A 20,606-nucleotide genomic window follows, 5' to 3' on the forward strand; every position below is an offset into this window, starting at 1 on the left:
TGCTTATTTATTGCTTTTTTCATTAGTTTCTCAGGATCGGGATTGATGGATTCGGGTGCAGATATTGCAGATAGAAGGATAACAAGCATTTCTTTATGTTTTCTTTAGAGGAGAGTAGCTTAATGATGATATTCCTCTTCCATTTGCCTGAACAAGACTTTGTCCATTTTTTATTGAGATGTAATTGGCATATAACATTACTACAGTGCATAGTACAATTAGTTGATGTGTGTATATATTGTGAAATGACTATCACGACACCACAGTAAGTCTAATTAGCACCCATCATCTCACACACTTGCAATTTTATTTTCTTGTGGTGAGAACTTTTAATATCTACTCTCTTAACAATTTTCAAATATGCCAACTTCCTTAATATACTCCCAGCCGTGCCATCCAGTTAGCTTATCTACAGGTGCAAATTTAATTAACATTCCTTTTCTAGAAGTAACATAAGTAAATAAGAGCTCATGTTTTAGTTTAAAAGAATCTATGTATGGAGCAATGTTTTTACATAACGATTTCAGTATAGTATGTGGAATACAGTTTTTGGAAAATGTTTCAGGTAGGTTAGATCAAACTTAAAAAGACATCATTTTAGTATGAATACAGGGTAAACATTTAAAAAAAACTGAATCTTTAGGAAAAGCTTTATTGTATATCTTGTGTTTTTAGTGGCCACCATCATTCCTTGAGGAAAATAGACAAACACTTCCAGGTCTAGTCTGCTCAGATAACTATGTTAGCTCCTACAGTTGTTCCCCCTTATCCGCCGTTCCACTGTGCGGGTTTCGGTAACCCGCAGCTGAGTGCAGTCAGGAAGCAAGAAGCAAATGATCCTCCTTCTGACGTGTCATCGGGAGGTGGGTCGTAGCCTCTCGCCACCCCACAGTGCCCGCGTCACTCACCTCACTCTATCTCGTCACGTGGGCATTTTATCCTCTGACATCATCACAAGAAGAGCCGTGAGGACAGTACAGTAAGATGTTTTGAGAAAGAGACCACACTCGCCTAACTTTTATCATCGTATATTGTTGTAAATGCCCTATTTTGTTATTCGTTATTGTTAATCTCTTAATTTGTGCCTGATTTATAAATTTAACTTTATCATAGGTATGTATGCACAGGAAAAATCATAGTGTGTCGTGTTCGGGCATCCACTGTGGGTCACAGAACATACCCCCATGGATAAGGGGGGACTGCTGTACAGTACTCAAAAGTGTAGTAAATGCAATTGTAAAAGTTAAAATTGCGGTAAACTGTAGTCTCACCAAGCAATACCTATGCCACAACCCTATTTCTAGGGACCCCAAGGACCTCGAGGTGACAAAGGTGATCATGGAGACCGAGGTGACCGAGGTCAAAAGGGTCACAGGGGCTTCACTGGTCTTCAAGGTCTTCCTGGACCTCCTGTAAGTTATTCCTTTAAGTAGTGTTTGCCTTCCGTGTGAAAATACACAAGTAGCATGACACAAATATTTATTTGTCCATAAAATGTTCGGACTTTTTGTATCGCAGTTTCATTTGAAAATGTATCTTGAATATTTAATTACCCGCTTACCCCTTATAATCTGTCATATATCAGCTACAATTTTGTAGGAATGAAATAAAGCAAAAGGATAAACGTGCCAGAACTCTCTAGTTTAGTATTTAGGTCAACTCATGTAGACACAGGAGATGCTGACGACTTCAAGAAATTACTTTATGCTGCTAAAGTCTACGACAGCCAATTTTTAAAAGCTGAGAACAACAAAATGTAGGTGTAAATATTTTGGCAACATTTTTTACTTTTTTCCTACTTAGGGTCCAAATGGTGAACAAGGCAGTGCTGGCATTCCTGGACCATTTGGCCCACGAGTAAGTAACAAAACCTGCCAAGTTGCGGATATAAATGATAATGCTTTGGTGACATAATATTAGGGCTCGAGTATCATATTTATGGCATTGAAGCTGAAGTCAGCCCCGGTTCCCTGAAGCTTCTAGCAAATATATGAGACAAACCATTCAGCAACAACCTTTAAGTGGAAATATTCCTAAATATGATCTACTGCTTCATGGGCCTACATTAAAATCTTTTACCTGCTATGCATATTCTGATCTGTTGCTTCATTTTCTAGTCTGTGTTTATTGAAATTTCACTGAACTCTTTGAAAAGATACAGTAGGACTTACTATGAGATGGAAATAGATTTTGAAGCTGGATTTTTTTTCCCCCTTTAAGTAATTGAGATACTTTCTCAGAAGTCATTTGCATAAGGCTAATTCAGAAGCAAATCATAAAATGAAACCAGTATTTGAGGCTTTTGAAAATTCTACTTTGGTATCACTGTTGCCTCCAATAGGTCATTAATGTCCTACAACAATTGACACCCGTAATTACTTAGGACAATCATTGGAAAAAATGTCTGCTCTGTCTAAATACAGGGTAACAAATCATACATAACCTAGAGAGGAGTGGTATTAACTGGGATGTGACGAGATCCTGGGGAATAAGCGCACAAATTTAGCTTATATTAATCAGTCATACCTCTGCCATTCTCTTAGTACTGATTAATTAAATTTCTGATTAACTCTACAATACATGAGATTTGATGAAAAAGTTTTTGGCTCGTGCTGGTCTTTTACCACACATGGATGATGGAGAATCCGTGTGTGATCCAACAGTGAACACTAAGGAGCCAGAACGCCATTGATTGGTTAGCAGGACAGTGAATAAGAAACCATTGTGACAGCTCCACGAGGAAAGGAGGCCTTTGATTAGATGATCATTGTGAAAGGTTTTCTTCCATAGAAGGAATCATGTCATCTGCAAAGAGAGAGAGTTTGACTTCTTCCTTGCCCATTTGGATACCTTTTATTTCTCTTTGTTGTCTGATTGCTGTTGCTAGGACTTCTAATACTATGTTGAACAAGAGTGGTGAGAATGGGCATCCTTGTCTTCTTGTTCCTGATCTCAACGGGAAGGCTGCAAGCTTTTTCCCATTGAGGATGATATTTGCTGTGGAGGGAGGGGATGTGGAGAAAGGGGAACCCTCTTCCACTGTTGGTGGGAATGCAAGTTGGTGCAGCCTCTTTGGAGAACAATGTGGAGATTCCTCAAGAAATTAAAAATAGAGCTTCCCTATGACCCTGCAATTTCACTCCTGGGTATTTACCCCAAAGATACAGATGTAGTGAAAAGAAGGGCCATCTGTACCCCAATGTTTATAGCAGCAATGGCCACAGTCGCCAAACTGTGGAAATAACCAAGATGCCCTTCAACGGACGAATGGATAAGGAAGATGTGGTCCATATACACTATGGAGTATTATGCCTCCATCAGAAAGGATGAATACCCAACTTTTGTAGCAACATGGACGGGACTGGAGGAGATTATGCTGAGTGAAATAAGTCAAGCAGAGAGAGTCAATTATCCTATGGTTTCACTTATTTGTGGAACATAACAAATAGCATGGAAGACATGGGGAGTTAGAGAGGAGAAGGGAGTTGGGGGAAATTGGAAGGGGAGGTGAACCATGAGAGACTCTGAAAAACAATCTGAGGGGTTTGAAGGGGCGGGGGGTGGGAGGTTGGGGTACCAGGTGGTGGGTATTATAGAGGGCACGGATTGCATGGAGCACTGGGTGTGGTGCAAAAATAGTGAATATTGTTATGCTGAAAATAAATAAAAAATAAATTAAAAAAAGAAAAAAAAATGTTTTCTTCCTAGAATCTAAAATATGGTCCTTGTTTCTGGTAGGGTCCTCCAGGTCCAGTTGGCCCCTCAGGTAAAGAAGGAAACCCTGGACCACTTGGGCCTATCGGGCCTCCTGGTGTGCGGGGCAGTGTCGGAGAAGCAGGACCTGAGGTAATCACAGGGGTTTCATGCAGGTCACACTGTTGGTTCCCAAAGCATGGACTCTGTCCGAGGAATATCCGTGCAGCATGGTGGACAAGAGATCAAAAAGACTCTGGAAACAAACCTAGATGTCACACAAGAGCCTGCGTATATAAGTAACCACTGCAAGTATTTTAATACAGATGATTCAGAGCACATTAAGTTAGAGTCCGAGCTCCAGAAGCCCTGACTTCATGTAACACCAGTGAGGGAAAGCAGCAGGTTATGACTGTGTTTATAATTAAAGTTATGAAAACATCACTTTGCTTTAAATGGCAATATACCAAACGTGAGGTTGATGAGTGTAGTCATTCAGAAAAATGCTGGAAAGGGAAAACAATGAAGTTATTTTTCTCTGTTGGAAGTGACATTCAGAGAGGATTTAAATTAAATTCCGAGTATCGACTTGGGAAACATCAGGAATTTGGGACGCAACCTCCATTTCTGCCGTGCACACGGTGCGTGTGTGTCGGAGTCGGCCGCTATGCTGTTTCTTTCCACTGGGCTTGTCTACCTTTCCTTCTTCACTGTCTCTTTTCTTACTGATGTGACCATTAAGCCAAATATTTATTATTTATTATGTGGGTGGAATAGCCTTGTTTTCCCCATGGTCAAGAGGAGTATTTCCTACACATTTCTCTGGGAACGGTTAACAGCTGCGGACTTGGAACACCTGGGACTCACATGCCTCTAGACCTCCTTTGTTCTGTGGTTTAGTGGTCCTTGATAGAAAGGGAAAAACAAAACAAAACAAAACAAAAAACCCGTCTTCCCCCATCAGCACAAAGGGACGCAGAGAATCACGATATGAGCTTAAAGGAAAAACCCACCAGACTGACCAGACTGTTGAGGTTGAGGCCAGGTTGGCAGTGAAGGTCGAAGCACCGTGTTCAGGGCCACTTAACGTGGTGCGGCGGGCAGAGAGCTCCAGCCCTCCGATGGCCAGGACCATGCTTCCCACGTGCAGCGTGCACTACGGAGCTCTACAGACTGTCCCCGGCCCCTAAGCTGCTGGCTCTTCCCTGCGAAGGAACTGACGGAGGATCCAAGGCCCACCGAGTCCCTGCCACTTTCTGTGCTTCTCTCCCTGCTACTGCAATGGTCCTTGTATGGCCGGGCAGAGAGTGGTTTGTTTTGTTGATAGAAAGGCTGAAGAGAACTTTTATCGGTTTTGCGTAGTACAGAGAAATTCGATCTACGATCTACACACTAGTTAATGCACGTAAGAAGCCTCCCTGTACTTCCTTCTATATGTGGAAGTAGGGGAAATTCTTTTCGGGGTGGTTTCTTTCTTTCTTTCTTTCTTTCTTTCTTTCTTTCTTTCTTTCTTTCTTTCTTTCTTTTCTTTTCTTTTCTTTTCTTTTCTTTTAATTGTTTTCGGGAATGTTTGTTGTGGGCACTTCCTTGACACGGATGTGAGGCCTTAAGAACCAGCACCCACGACTCGCTGCGTCTCCTCTTCCAGCTTTGGCCCATAAATCCTTTTGAGATAGTTCAGTGTGCCTTACCCCAAATAGTTTGGAAATGCATGTCTACCTCCACACACTCTGAACGGAAACATCGTGCACCTGCAAGGTGATGTCGGGCTGACATTCTGCACTTTGGTTTGTGTCGGTCTCAGACGCCGGCTTGCAGACATGTTGCCTGATAGAAGTTATGCATCATTTCTCGTGCTCGGGAAGTTACAGAAGCAGGCCAGAGCCACGTTATTTAAAAAAGTCATGAGGTCAGGGACACCTGGGTGGCGCAGTGGTTTACGCGTCTGTCTTTGGCTCAGGTCCTGATCTCAGGGTCCTGGGATCAAGCCCCATGAAAGGCTCATCATTCAACAGGGAGTCTGCTTGTCCCTCTCCTGCTAGAGACCCTCTCCCCCATTCATCCTCACCTGTGCACTTTCTCTCTCTCTCAAATAAATAAGTAACTCTTAGGAAGAGAGTCATGAGGCACAGATCGGTCAGTACATCAGATGGGGCGTCACACTGGAACCCGCACATACTGAGTCCCATCAATGCCTTTGTGTCCAGTTGAAATTAAAAAATTAAAAAAAATACATTAACTAGATTTCTAATTTTTTAAAAATTAGGGTCCTCCTGGTGAGCCTGGTCCACCTGGTCCCCCCGGGCCGCCTGGTCACCTTACAGCTGCTCTCGGAGATATCATGGGTCACTACGATGAGAGCATGCCAGACCCCCTTCCGGAGTTTACTGAGGATCAGGCGGCTCCAGACGACAAAAACAAAACAGACCCAGGAGTCCATGCCACCCTGAAGTCACTCAGTAGTCAGATTGAAACCATGCGCAGTCCTGATGGCTCTAAAAAGCATCCCGCCCGGACGTGTGAAGACTTAAAGCTTTGCCATTCTGCAAAGCAGAGCGGTGAGTGGACACCCCGCCCGTTTGAGGAAAATCTGTTGTTCGGGGCCGTGTTCTCGACTGCACCCCTAAATATTTTCTGGGCTTTCTACTTCAGGGACAGCCACAAGAAGTGAAAGTGGCAGACATGTCGCAGAATTTATGCCTTAGTGGTGAGGACGGTCACTGACGTGAAAAGCCACGGGAGGGAACGATGGGGTGACAGAGGAGGACAGACTATTGATGAAGCCGTCTCATGCGGCTCCAGACAGAACTCAAGGCTTTCATTCTGTTGTAGTTCAGCTCATTTACTGACTTCACTCATAGTTTTGACGACACGCTATTTTATTAGATTCCAGTCACATTTTGCTCTAAAATACTGGCTTTCTAAATTTAATGAGAACACACCGTTTTTGGCAAAGACACTTAATTGTTGAGGATTTTCTCCTTCTGGTACAGTTTTCCCAGCTCTCGGATGGGGATACTGATCTTTCCTTCCCGCGCGTGTATTGAGCCTTCAGCACATGGTGTGGCTAAGTGCCCTCGCACAGTGCCTGGCAGTAGGCAGTGTGCAAACGCGGCACAGTGACTTTTCCTCCGCTGCAGGGTCCTTCCCGAGCTAGGTACTCTCTTTAAGAGAGACTGAGTTCATCAGTGAGTTCCTCTCCTCAAACCCTCTGTTCATTCTTTTAGAGACTCATGAGCACGTTTGAAATTCACTTGACTTAGTGCGTATTTTTAATTTGGAAACTAGGCGAGTACTGGATTGATCCTAACCAGGGATCCGTTGAAGACGCCATCAGAGTTTACTGCAACATGGACACGGGGGAGACGTGCATCTCGGCGAACCCGTCCAGCGTGCCGCGCAAGACCTGGTGGGCCAGCAAGGCGTCCGACCGCAAGCCTGTTTGGTATGGTCTTGACATGAACAGAGGATCTCAGGTAATTTAATCCTCTTTCTGAGAATTACATTCTTTGCCTTTTATTACTTGTATTTTATTATTGATTTAGGACTATGCTATTATTTGTGGCCAGGTTTATTATTATGTAAACAAACTTCACTATGAATTATATGATATGTTCATATAATTTTGAATGATAATTTCTCCACTGATGGAATGTGGAAAAGTCATTGTTTTTACTATTATATTAGTTCCTTTAATGCACGTGACACTGACTGTGGGGTATACTGAAAGGGACCTCGCCACAGTTGGAAGACGCGGATTGTACTTCGCATCAGGAGACCTTGGTGACCAACTCCTGGATCTCTTGCCGACTTTGTGGCCTCAGGGAGTCACTTAACCTTTTGAAACGTTGTTTTGCCTTTTTGAAGTGAAAGTGATGGGCCGCCTGGTGGCTCAGTTGGTAGAGCCTCTGACTCGGTTTCGGCTCAGGTCGTGATCTCAGGGTCCTGGATCGTCCTGGGTCGAGCCGTGTGTTGGGCTCCACGCTTGGCAGGGGTCTGCTTGAGGCGCGCTCGCTCTCCCTCTTCCTCTGCCCTTCCCCCGCTCATGCATGCTCTCTCTCAAAAAAATAAATATATCTTTGAAAAAAACGTAAAAAATTAAGTGAAAGTGATTATATCTACCTGACAGTCTCTGTGTGACTATAAGGAGCTTGATACTATCTAATACCTGATAAGGTACCAATAAATATTAGATGATTACCATAATAGTACTTTTAATAATTAAATCACTATGCAATCTCCGCAGTATTATTTAAACTCAGGGCATTTTTGTGATTACAGTTGATCCTTGAACACCATAGGGGTTAGGGAGAAACCTCAGTCAAAGGTCTGTGCGGTCGGAAATCCACACACAACGTTGACTCCCCTGAAACTTAACTACGAACAGCCTACAGCTGACCATAAGCCTCATCCATCACATAGACCGGATGATTAACACATATTTTGCGTGATGAAGTACATACTATATTCTTACAAAAAAGTTAGCTAGAGAAAAGAAAATGCGTTAAGAAAATCATGAGGAGAAAATACATTTCAGCACTGTCTATACTGGGAAATTCCGGGTATAAGTGGGCACAGGCAGTTCAAACCCATGTTCTTCAAGGGTCGGCGGCCTATGAATTCTCTTAGTATTTTTAAGCCTCAGTCTCCTTTCTGTTTCTTTCATGGTCCTGTATTTAGGTTCTCAACCAGCCTTGCCACTCCCTTTTATACTACGAGCACTTCACTGCGGATCTCTCGGTGACAGCCTAACTCTGCAGTCTCCCTCTCACCTCTGCTTCTGATCTTTCCTCAGAGCTCATGCTCACAGCGACCTAATGAGACAGTGTGGGTGTGTAGAGGGTGTTCCGGAATCCACCAGGATTTAATGAGTAGGAAAGTTTAAAATTTAAATATACCCAGTTGAAATGTAACCTTGTTAATATAATATGTAAAAGGCTTAAATAGGAGCATTGAAAATACAATTCAAAACAGAAGATAAGTAGAAAAGAGCCTGTAGGAAAAGATTTCTGATTATCTGTTTTTGTCTGCAAATGGACAGCTTGTAATTTGTATTTCCTGAAGTATGGAACAGTGGGTCTTAAAAGATTTTAAGCCAGTAATTGAGTCTTAATTCTTACTATAATTAGCAGTAAAAACAGAGTTATTTTTGACACACAGTTAAGTCAGTGTACAAGTATAACTTCTAAAAAGAAATATCCAGATATTTTTAAACAAATAGAGAAGCAGATTTCAAAAAATACTTAGATTTTCTCTGATGAGTTCTAATTATGGTTAGTTTCATCCCCTTTTGTTTGAGGTAGGAAGGACAGAGGTTCTTGTGAATATTCATAGAAGTTTCAAAATATTTTTATATGCGGGTAAAGCATGTTGTTATATGAAAGAACAAAAGTAATATTCCTCCAAACTGATGTGTGAGATCATCATACACACACACACACACACACACACACACACACACACACAGGGCACCATGAAACCCTTCAGTGTTTTGTATAACAAAGACTCTCTGTTTCTCCAGTTTGTTTATGGAGATCATCAGTCACCTAACGCAGCCATTACTCAAATGACCTTCCTGCGCCTTCTATCGAAAGAAGCCTCCCAGAATATCACTTACATCTGTAAAAACAGTGTGGGATACATGGATGATCAAGCCAAGAACCTCAAGAAAGCTGTGGTTCTCAAAGGGTCAAATGACTTGGAAATCAAAGCAGAGGGCAACGTTCGATTCAGATATATCGTTCTTCATGACACTTGCTCTGTAAGTGCTTCTGACCTATATTGATCTGGTTGAAGAAGAAATTTATTTTTGACAAAAATACAGTCATGGCAGAAGTGGGGGCAACCTTACCCCCACTTTGTTTATACTTGTTCTTTAAGGTAAACAGGAATGTGGGTTAGTCCACGAAGCACAGAAGTTTTAATGCAAAATAATGAACAAAGGACTGGGTCCTCGGGATTCAACCCAGCTCTTCTGCAAACCCTATGTGGTTCTTCTGCAAGTCACTTTATTTAATCTCAGTTTCAGGCTTAAAATGCTTTGACTCTAAAATGTATAATCAATATGAGATACCCCTTAAATTTTTCACTGATTTGTGTGTCTCCTCACTCGTACATATAAATTCTAAAAGGGAAAATATTTAATGATGAATTATAGTGTCATTTGTGAAAACCAAAAAAACTTTCATAATTTATGTTAGCGACCATTTGGGAAGCTGTCGAAGAACAAAAGGTATTTCCTCAATTTAAATCACGAAGGAAATGGCTGCCAGCCATGTCAGGACCTATCCCGATGTTAGCAGTGCTCTTAACTTGAAGTAGTGCTCTAAGACTCATTGCTTTCACATTATAAAATTTGGCTTGGAAGTTTATGTCTCACATCTTTGGAATAACCTGTCTATACCACTAACCCGTTGCACCTTTTAATTCCAGAAACGAAATGGCAACTTGGGCAAGACAGTCTTTGAATACAGAACACAGAACGTGGCGCGCTTACCCATCATAGATCTTGCCCCTGTGGATGTTGGCGGCACAGACCAAGAATTTGGCATCGAAATTGGTCCAGTCTGTTTTGTGTAAAGCGAGCCAAGACGCATGGACAAGGTGCACCACCCCGCCCTCCGAGACCGCCCACTCACAGGAATTTTGACTGTTGGAAGCTGATCCTGAAACTCTTGAAGTAATGGCTGGTCCCGCATCAGCACTGTACATACGGTCTTCAGTGCCTGGCTTCCTTATCCTTCAGAATATTTATTTTACTTACATTCCTCAAGTTCTAATTGATTTAAAATATTTTCAATACAGCAGTTTAGGTTTAAGACGAGCAATGACAACGACCACCTTTTAGAAAAGTAAACCGATTGAATAAAGGAATCTCCATTTTCTTCAATTTATTTCAATGTAATGACAAAGTTGCTTAGTATTTATGAGGAAATTTTTCTTCCTGGCAGGTAGCTTAAAGAGTGGGGTCTGTAAAACCACAAAACATGTTTAATTTCACTTGGCTGTAGTTTGAAAAATAGTAGTAGAGCCCTTCTGTGACCTCTTATTCCCCGATTATCAATTAAAAATGAAATCAACATGTTTATCCTTGTGATTGAAACCCACATGCATGTCTTGATATTGTTCAATTACCATAAAGACTCTTTGAAGAGAACTTTGAAAAAAAAATCCATTTCTCACTATCTTAAACAAAATTTTTTAATAATATATATTGAGTGGAGAAACAAAGTGATCTTAAATTTTTATAAAGTGTGGTAAGTTTAGTCTTTTTTGTCATTCGTATTTAAAGATATCTTTCCCTCTTGACTCAATCTGTCGTGTAGATATTAGTTACATGAGTACACCATTGAACACACTTGCACTTTCTTGTTTAAGGAGACATTGAATGCAAAGTAATTTACACGTACAACTTTGTAAACATATGTCCAGGACCCAAAGTCGAGAGTCTTCCACATGTACAGTCTCGTCATCCTGAAGCCTATAATGAAGAAAAAGATTGAGAAACTCAAGTTGTGGAGCTGACTTTAATCAAATGTGATGATTGGAATTAGAACATTCGGCCTTTGAACTCTCGTAGGAAAAGTGACCCAACATTTCTTAGCATGAGCTACCTCATCTCTAGAAGCTGGGATGGACTCATTGTTCTTGTTTATATTTGAGATACTAAAAGGTGCTATGCTTCGGTAATTATTCCAAGACTGGAGATAGGCAGGGCTAAAATGTATTACTATTTTCTTCTAATGATGGTGCTAAAATTCCTTCTATAAATTTCTTCAAAAATAAAGATGGTTTCATCAATACCATTTGTGAAAAAATAATTGTTAGACTTCCCATTTCTGAAAGAAGGAGCATTGTTCCAGTGCCTTTCCCTTGTTCATCTGTCATACTGTATCCGGAATGTTTTGTGATATTTGCATGTTTCTTAGACCAGAACATGTAGGTCCCCTGTGTCTCAATGTTTTTTTTTTTTCTTTTTCTTTCCCCTTAATTGCATTTGTTGGCTCCGTTTTTATTTTTCCCTTAAAAATAAACATCTGGGACCATCCCAAAGGCCAAGCCATGCACGCAACTTTAGTCATGTATCTCTGCAAAGCATAAAATTAAATGCACGCTTTTGTCATGTCAATGGTTTTCGTTTTGTGACATTCCTTTGAACATATGAGATCCATTTTACTTCCAATGGTGAAAAGTAAAGTGTTGTAGTATTCTTTTTTGCCATTTGTTTGAAGGACAAAATGAGTACCTTCCATTGTGTATATATATAATGGCTCAGAAACAAAAATCAATTTTCAACATCACCCACAAAGGCAACACAATACTAATTATCATTGTCTATGCCCTTAAAAATCTCAGGGTAGAATTACTGATAACAAGAGAGAAGCAACTAATTTTTCATGGCTGAACAAACTGTGATAATAAAATACATGTTTCAAAGTGTATCACATATGAATTTAGCCTAAATGATTTCAGAGTTTTATTTTCAATATTTATTTCACAACATTGTTTTTTTCCAAATTGGTTATTATTTGAGCTCTACATCTTCCAATTGTAATTTATGAACCTAAGGACATTTGTGAATTTTGTTTGCATTAAACTTCCTTCAAGTCCGACCTATAGAGATCGTACAAGTTCAGATAAATGAACCAGAAATATGTGGTGATTCTGTTAAGTCAAAAACACTGATAACCTGTAGCTATAGAAACAGCAGCCTTTATTTGGAACTCAGGAATGAGAAACTGCCCAGGCGATTCCACAGGCTCTCCAATTGCTCCTCGGAGATCTACAGGTCCCATTAGGTTGTGGAGTTCTTTGCCCTCCTGGCTAACTGACATCTCAAACTCTACAGGAGCCGAAGTGAAGTCATGTACATCTGGGGAGGATGGAGACAGTCGTTGATTATTAATTTATTAAAATACAAATGAACCCCCCCCCAAATTAACAGGAGTTAAGAAAAAGAAGAAAAAAAACTACGGAAGCATAAGGAATGTTGAAAAAGAATCCCAAACTCAGAACATAAAATTTGGCAAATTATGGCCAAGTTGAATGTCATTTATTTCAAGTTGAAAAGCGTCCTAGAGACCACAGACAGCAGCCCTTCCCAACAGAATCGTGCTGTGGGGCTGGAAGCAAGTGCAAAACTTTCTGGAGGGAAGAGGCACGCAGAGTCCCCATCCTCCTGTGAACAAAGAGCATCTCAAGATAACTGGGTGTTTTTCTTTTTTTTTAGAAATTATGGAGATTTCAGAAGAGACTAAGAATACTCTTTTTCTTTTCTGTTTTTTCCTTTAATTTTGTTTCAATTCAATTAATTAATTAACGTGTAGTGTATCGTTAATCTCCTGAAAGCTCATTGGGGGCCAAGTTCCAACCACGGTTAACCACGGCCGGACCCCGTGTGACCCCCAGAGGCACGTGCGTCCGCGGGTTTGAATCCGGAGGGGCTCGCGCAGCAGCAGCTTCTCTGGCCCCTTTCCCGACGCGTCATTTTGCGCGAACTTGAGTGTCAGCCGCCCCGGCCCGGGTCCTCCTGTCCCCGTCCCCTCCGCGCTCTGCCGCCTGCCTTGTCCCTGCGCGGGTCGCGGCCCCAAACCGCAGCACAGCGCGGCTGTCCGGGCCGGAGCCGGAGCCGGAGCCGGAGCGGGGCGGTGCTCGCATAGACGCTCGCCTCGTGCGTGTCGGGGCCGGCGCCGTCCCGCGTCCGCACGTCCGCAGCGGCCTCGGCGTCCGTCCGTCCGTCCGTCCGTCGGCGGAGACCAGGCGTCGGTCCGGACACCCCCGCCCCGCAACGACGTCCCGCAGCCCCGCTCGCCGCACGGGGGTCCCGCCGCGGACAGAAGCGGAGCCGCGGCCCGGCGGGGGGTTCCCGGGGACCAGCCGCGGCCCGGCGGGGAGCGCGCGACGGACCGTGTCCCGCCGCGAGTCGCCCGCAGGAGCCGCCGCGGCCTCTGCTCCCGCCGCGCTGACCGTGGCCCGCGGCCCGGGGCGCGTCGCCTCCGAAGACCCTGGGTCCGCGCGTGACGGAGCCGGCACAGGTGCTGCCGTCGGTGCGAGCGCGGCCCGGGGCCGTCCGAGGCCGCGGCGCGGGTCCCCGCGGTCGTCCGTCCGTCCTCGCCGTCCACGGACCCGCGCGGGGCTTCGGGCCACCGTCCTCGGCCTCCCTGAGCCACGGGGCCGGCCGGGGTCCGGGGCGGTGCGCGCCCCCCTCGCCGCCGGCCGCCCGGCCCGGCACACGCACACCCATGCGGGCACGCACACGCACGCACACACACGCACACACCCCCGTGCACACGCACACAGACGCACACACACACCCATGTGCACACGCACAGGCACACACACACGCACACACCCTGTGCACACGCGCACACACACGCACACCCATGCGCGCGCGCACGCACACGCACACCCATGTGCACACGCACACCCATGTGCACAGGCACGCACACACACGCACACCCATGCGCGCACGCACACAGACGCACACGCACACCCATGTGCACATGCACAGGCACGCACACCCATGCGCGCACGCACACGCACACCCATGCACGCACGCACACGCACACACCCCCGCGCACACACACAGACGCACACTCGCGCACAGACGCACACGCACACCCACGCGCTCACACCCGCACCCTAGAGCCCCGAGCGCCGTCCCCCCAGGACGAAGGTGAAAATCCTTGAGCCCCGAGTGTCCGCCGTGACCCGATTCCGCAGCCTCGGGCGCCGCCGTCGGCCCGGCTCGTCGCGCACACGGTGCGCCGCTGTCCGTGTCCCCGCGGCTCCGACCTGTCGTCCGCGCCCGCCGCTGTCCAGGCCCGGGGACGCCGAGCGACAGACGGGACCGTCCCCGGGGCGGCCGCTCTCGGCGCCCGGGACGGAGCCCGACCCGAGTCCGCAGCCCCGGCGGAAACACGACACCGAAACGGAGATAAAACGGGACTAAACGGGCTGGTTCTCACGCAGGAGAAACGTAGTTGTTTGTCTTAAATTCACACCTAATTCAGTACAGCCCCGCTGGAAATCCCTGTCGGGTCTTGGAGACCTGGAACAGGACGACATCGTTCCGGAGTTCACTGGAGCAAACCGTGTGCGAGAAAATGGTACGGACAGGGTTACTCATCTGGGACCCTTGGAGCAGCTTAATAATCTTGGAATGCGCAGGAAACAAACATGATAAATGAAAACGTTGGAAGATCGGATTCTAAAATGCATTTTAAATCTAGATTATAAAACTCTTACAAGCATGTTCACACTGGGAAGATTTTTGTAATTAATATAACAGAAAATGTTTAATAGATTTACTTGGAAAAAGCCGTTAGGAAACAGTCATGAAAAAAAAAAAGAAACTGTGCAAAGTCCTCCATAGATAATTCACAGAAGCCAATAAGCATGGAGAAGATACTCAATATCTTTAGAAAAAAATCCAACAAAAAAAGATATTAACTGTATCAGATTTGACAGATTTGAAAAATGTCTGAGAGTATTAGGTGTAAAAGAAGATACAGGGAAACATGTACCTTTCCCATTCCTTCCCCCGCCCCCCTGGATGTGGAAAGTATAGTTAAAGTCATTTTCTCAAATTGGTTTACTCAGATTCCTATTAGTATGAGGAGGGGCTGGGGCCAGATGCGAGCTGTGGGAAAGAGAAAGAACAGGATACAGTGGGGTATCTTCCAGGACCATTAATTTTACAGGATGACAAGTAACTGAAAATATCATTTGTAAAAATTACAAGAACAGATATTAAACAGAGTGGAACTTTAAATCCACGTGACAAAACCAATTTCACAATGGTGGCAGCTTAATTTAGACCAGAGCCTAGGCGTCGGGGGTGGGTGGCTGATTTGCATGTGTATTTCATGCAAGAATATTGGAATTTTTTGTTTGGAATGTGAAAGGGTTATGCAATCCATGCTCTAGGGAGCCATTGCTGTATATTTACCATGGAGTGGGTAAAACAGAACACCACACCAACTGAATTAAATAAATGTGTGATGATAACTGAAGTTAACCAAGTATTCACAGTGGAACTCAGGACTCAGCCATCTCAACTAGACCGGGGTTTGGAAAGGAGAGAAGCAAAGAAGGTGCCTGAGCCCTGATGGAGGAAAACAGCGACTTGAGCAAGGGGCCCGACGTAAAGAACAACACAGATCAAGGCGTGGTGCTCTTAAAAGACGTGGCTGTTTGGGGGCACCCCACGTGAGACGGCATGGCAGTAGGACGGAGCGCAGGGGATTGTAGGGAAGTAAATAAAAGAAGCAGAAAAAGGTATCAGGAAGGGACTCGCATGTCACGTGAAAGATGGAACATTTTTCTGGAGGAGTTTCTTCAGGAAAGGATTTTCGTTTTTCAGCTGGGAGTGTGACCATAAATCCGCTCCTCTAGAGGACCCTTGGTCTGTGTGAGGAGGGTGTTTGCAGTGGGCCTGAGAACTGGGAAATAACCTAGGCGTTTCATGGAGAGACCAAGATGCTGAATATCTTGAATGCAGGGCCAGTCCCTTTTTAAAAAAAAATTTTATTCATTTTTTCTATTTCTTTTCAGTGTTCAGGATTCATTGTTTAGGCACCACACCCAGTGCTCCATGCAATCTGAGCCCCCCTTAATCCCCGCCACCAGGCTCACCCGACCCCCCCACCAGCCTCCCCTCCAAAACCCTCATTTGGTTCCCTAGAGTCCACAGTCTCTCCTGGGTCGTCTCCCCCAGGGCCAGTCCCGCTGAACAAAATCTGGACCACTCAAAATATAGATAGAACGAAATACTGAGGGACGTGTTTTAAGCAAGTAAGATACATATTGTGATTTGTATATGAGAAACATCACCTTGGCAAAATTTTTAAAATGAGTGTGACCGAAAGTAGAAAGATGAGTTAAAACAATGATGGAGAGGGGCACCTGGGTGGTTCAGCGGGTTAAAGCCTCTGCCTTCGGCTCAGGTCATGATCCCAGGGTCCTGGGATCGAGTCCTGCATCGGGCTCTCTGCTCGGCAGGGAGCCTGCTTCCTCCTCTCTCTCTCTGCCTGCCTCTCTGCCTGCTTGTGATCTCTGTCAAATAAATAAATCTTAAAAAAAAATGGTGGAGAAAAAGAAACAGGGAATAAGGGATTAAGGTGTCAAGGCCGCGGAGGAGGGAGAAATAGGGATGGATTTGGGAGATACTCAAGAAATACAATCCACACAATATCATGGAAGAGAAGGGGGCAAGGCCACAAGGAATTTCAAATATTCTCAAGTTTCTGGCTTGGGTAGCAGAACGGAAGGTGGTGACTTCTACTAAGATAGGAGCAGAGGAGGGGAGAGGCTGAGGCATGTGGGAGGGACCGGTGGAGCGTCCAGCTGCACACGGCTTGGGGTCATATTTAAGACCTTCGCCGTCCCCCAAGCAACTGCTAGAGCTTCAGGTGGGAACGCGGTCCCTCGAGAGGGACGTAGGAAAGCAGTGAGCCGGACCCATCACCAGGAGCACCGACGTCTAAGGGGAAAGAGAGAACTTACATTCTTGTTAGAGGAGACTTACTTCTCAGTCGCGGAACCTGAACCCGAGTCTTTAAAGGGAGCCACCGCCTTCGGAAGAGACAGCTGGAAGCCACCTCGGATGCTGGCCAGCAGGTTTCGGACGCTGGCCCGCGGGTCTCGGACGCTGGCCCGCGGGTCTCGGACGCTAGCCCGCGGGTCTCGGACGCTGGCCCGCGGGTCTCGGATGCTGGCCTGCGGGTCTTGTTCTCATTCACACTCTCATGACTGACATCAAGGAGACAAATAGAAGAAAATATGAAGATGAAAATTCTGGTTGAAAAAACCAATCATGCAGAGATCCCAGTGAGATTATTGTAACAAGAAGCCCTGCAAGGGCGTCCAAGGGGCTCAGTCCGTTAAGCATCAGACTCGATTCAGGCTCAGGGTCATGATCTCGGGGTTGTTGATGGAGCCACTCCTCGGGCTCCCTGTTCAGCCCCGAGGCTGCTGTCTCTCTCCCTCTGTTCCTCTTTCTCTCTCTCAAATAAATAAAATCTGAAAAAAAAAAAAAAAAACAAGTCCTAAAGATGAAATTGCACCAATTCTGCTTAATTCTATATACTTTATGTTATAATTCTCTTTTGGGTTTTATTTTGTTGCCATCAAGAAACATCTCAAATGATACGCAATTCATGTTAACCCCTTACCGTGCGTGTCTTACATGTAAAAAAAAAAAAAAGGGGAGAACCCGAATTGCGTTTATTTTCACGGGAGTATGATTGAACTCGATTTAGGGACTGCCTCTCCTCCTCCTGCATGGGGAAGCAGCGGCGGTCGGGCCGTCGGTAGGATGCGAGGTTGGTCCGTCTGCACGAGGCGAAGCTCGCGGCTTCTCGGTAGTGAGCAGAGTTGGCAGAAGGCAGCGTCTGTGTCGACGCCTTCCCCAGCGGCGGCGCGGGGACAGCGCAGGACGCAAGGCCGCTGGGGGACGGAGTCATCACAGCTACTAGCCGCTCTAACGAGAACAACGTGACAAGACGGGAGACCTCTGTGGTCCAAATGCAAGCCCCGAGGACTCAGATGGGGAAGCTGCACTGCTGTCCTGTCCCGGTCCCCTGTCCCTCCCCCCCACCAATGTCCAGCTTGTTTCGCAGCAGGACAGGACACCGGGCTCTGTGCTCTGTGGCTTCTCCCCGCAGCAACGCCCGCATCCCTTCAAGTCTGTGCTCGTGGGGCCTCCGTGGAGAAGAGCCTCCTGGTGCTTTAAATTCAAGACCAGACTGGACACTCAGGCCCGGATCGCTTCACCACGAGCACCGGTGACACCTTCCTGCTGCTCGCTCCGTCTGTGCGCTCGTGGCCCTCGCCTCCCAGCGAGGCCGGCCCTCGGCCCTCCGCAGTGAACCCTCTGTCCTGCCGCCCGGGAAGTCACAGGAGGCCAGGAACGAGCATCTCCGTGTGGCTCCCTCCAGCCTCCCTCCTGCCGCGCACAGCCCACGCCGGCCCTGTCCCCTTCCCTCGGGGCGTTTTGCTCCCTCCTCCTGCTTTCGTCCGGAGCCAGATGAGGTCCTCGAGCATCTGCAGAAGGGTCATTGCCAGATGTGCTCAGCCGCCCCCGACCTGCTGTTCCCCGATGAGTCACACGCGGCCGTGCTCAGCCGCTCCTCCGGGCGAGTCACTGGCGAGTGCGAGCGCCACGTAGAAGCCGAGACGACCTGGGTGACCTCCGCTCCGTCTCCGTCTCCCTCGCTGGACAGGAACCGCTCCTGCTGCTCCGCGTCCTCCTTTTGCTGACCCCGTTTCCTCTCTAACCTAATTTTCCCAGCAAGGACGTCCACACTCTGTGATGCCTTAGTCTAGTCTTGGGGGAAAAGGGCCCTGATTTTTTGGTCAAGTGGTTTTTTTTCCCGTCTTACTAACTTCTTCCCTAAAACGGTGACTCTCTCCTCCTGCCTCACAGTGACCTCTGTCACCGCCCGTTCATCCGATCCGTCTCCCCGCACCCCTCGTCCTTGGATCCCCTCCAGCGAGAGTCTCCCAATAAGTAAAGCTTTTGTACGGCTCTACATTCCGAATCCGATCACAAACAAAAACAAACACCTGTCATGGAACTGCTGCAAGCTTCTGGGGCCAGACCGTGCTTCCAGCCCAGCCCATCCCAGGAGCGTGTGACAGCTAAGCTCCACCTGAGACGGGGCTCATTTAAACACCAAGTAAACCTCAGGATTCTGCGCCTCTTCCTTTTAGTCACCAAGACTGCCTTCCTGAAGACACCTCCCACCCCTTCCAGGTTCTGGCCCAGTCAGTGACTGTCTGAGTCAAGGAGGACCAACCTGTCCCCGTTACTGGGAACTCTAACAACTCAGAAAGGCCGTCTCGGTCCTGGAACTTATTATGGGCTGGTCTGAGTCCTCACTGCCCATCGCACATGCGTCAGCCTCTCCTTCCGCCCAAGCTTGTCTTTCTGGACTTGAGATGACTCCTTGATGAACGTTCTGCTCACGGGTGCTACCTTGCTGTCTGTTTCCAGAAAACCCAATCCAAGAGCTTAAATCTTTTTTCCCTCCCACCTGTTTAGTTATGAAACATTTCATTTTCAGCATTGCAACAAGCATATCCTCACTTTCACATCATCACGAAACAGAGGGAAATGTAGTCATTCCCATTTATAAATTTTATGGATCACAAAGGGTACCTTGACTTCTGTTGGTAAGAGTCGTATCAGATACGATTGGAAGATGTCAAGTGATTCTGTGTACTTTAGTAAACCACTAAGGAGCTTCAAAAGGAAATGTGTTTTTGGACAATGTTTAAAGACATGAGAAGGAAAAAAGAGGAACAAAATTATCATCAGAGAAGAATTTGTTTAAAAAATATTGGCTGTAGATGATTTTTTTTTTTCCGCTTTGTGGCATGAGCTCAACAAGTGATTCTTTTACAAGATCTGTGAAAACTGTAGTGTGGCAGGCTGGGGAGCCCAGAGATCTGGTGAGAGCTTTCATCTGTGCACTGTCATGTAGAAAGCTTCACCGATGCTCTGTCAAGCTCACTTAGTGAGCTATGACTCAATGGAGAATTATGTCTGAAAGGAAAATATTTTTCACAGTTTATGACTCACTTTTAAAAATAAGCACATTTCTCTAAGATAGAACCCAGACAAGTAAAATTTTGATATAAACTAGATAAAAGTGAGGATTTTTTGCTGTGATTTCTAACTTTGTAGCCATTACTTTTTTTAAAAAAATAGCCTCTTCTGTGGTTTTCCTAATTATTATTACCAAAATCAAAAAATTTTTTAAATAATGTAGTATCCCATGAAATGGAATAAACCACATACAAAATTGCTTCTGCAGTATTGTCCCAATTATGTTAGAATATACATAGAATAAGGAAGTATCCACTGATATGGGACAAGGTGAATCAATTTCCCTCCTTTTTTTTTTTTT

General features: G+C 45.6%; 1 protein-coding gene across 2 annotated transcripts in view; it reads left to right on the forward strand.

Annotated features, from left to right (window-relative positions):
* COL5A2 (collagen type V alpha 2 chain) overlaps positions 1-11,821 on the forward strand; it is a 134,410-nt gene extending 122,589 nt beyond the window's left edge. For both annotated transcript variants that reach the window (XM_082690499.1, XM_082690498.1), the window contains 7 exons: positions 1,305-1,412; positions 1,804-1,857; positions 3,739-3,846; positions 5,960-6,251; positions 6,982-7,169; positions 9,215-9,454; positions 10,126-11,821. In XM_082690499.1, coding sequence (XP_082546625.1) covers positions 1,305-1,412; positions 1,804-1,857; positions 3,739-3,846; positions 5,960-6,251; positions 6,982-7,169; positions 9,215-9,454; positions 10,126-10,272 — 1,137 coding nt within the window. In that variant the 3' untranslated portion in view covers positions 10,273-11,821. The remainder of the gene's footprint in view (positions 1-1,304; positions 1,413-1,803; positions 1,858-3,738; positions 3,847-5,959; positions 6,252-6,981; positions 7,170-9,214; positions 9,455-10,125) is intronic.
* Positions 11,822-20,606: the final 8,785 nt, after the last annotated feature.

The sequence above is a fragment of the Mustela nivalis genome (assembly GCF_964662115.1).
Source record: "Mustela nivalis genome assembly, chromosome: 11".
NCBI lineage: Eukaryota > Metazoa > Chordata > Mammalia > Carnivora > Mustelidae > Mustela > Mustela nivalis.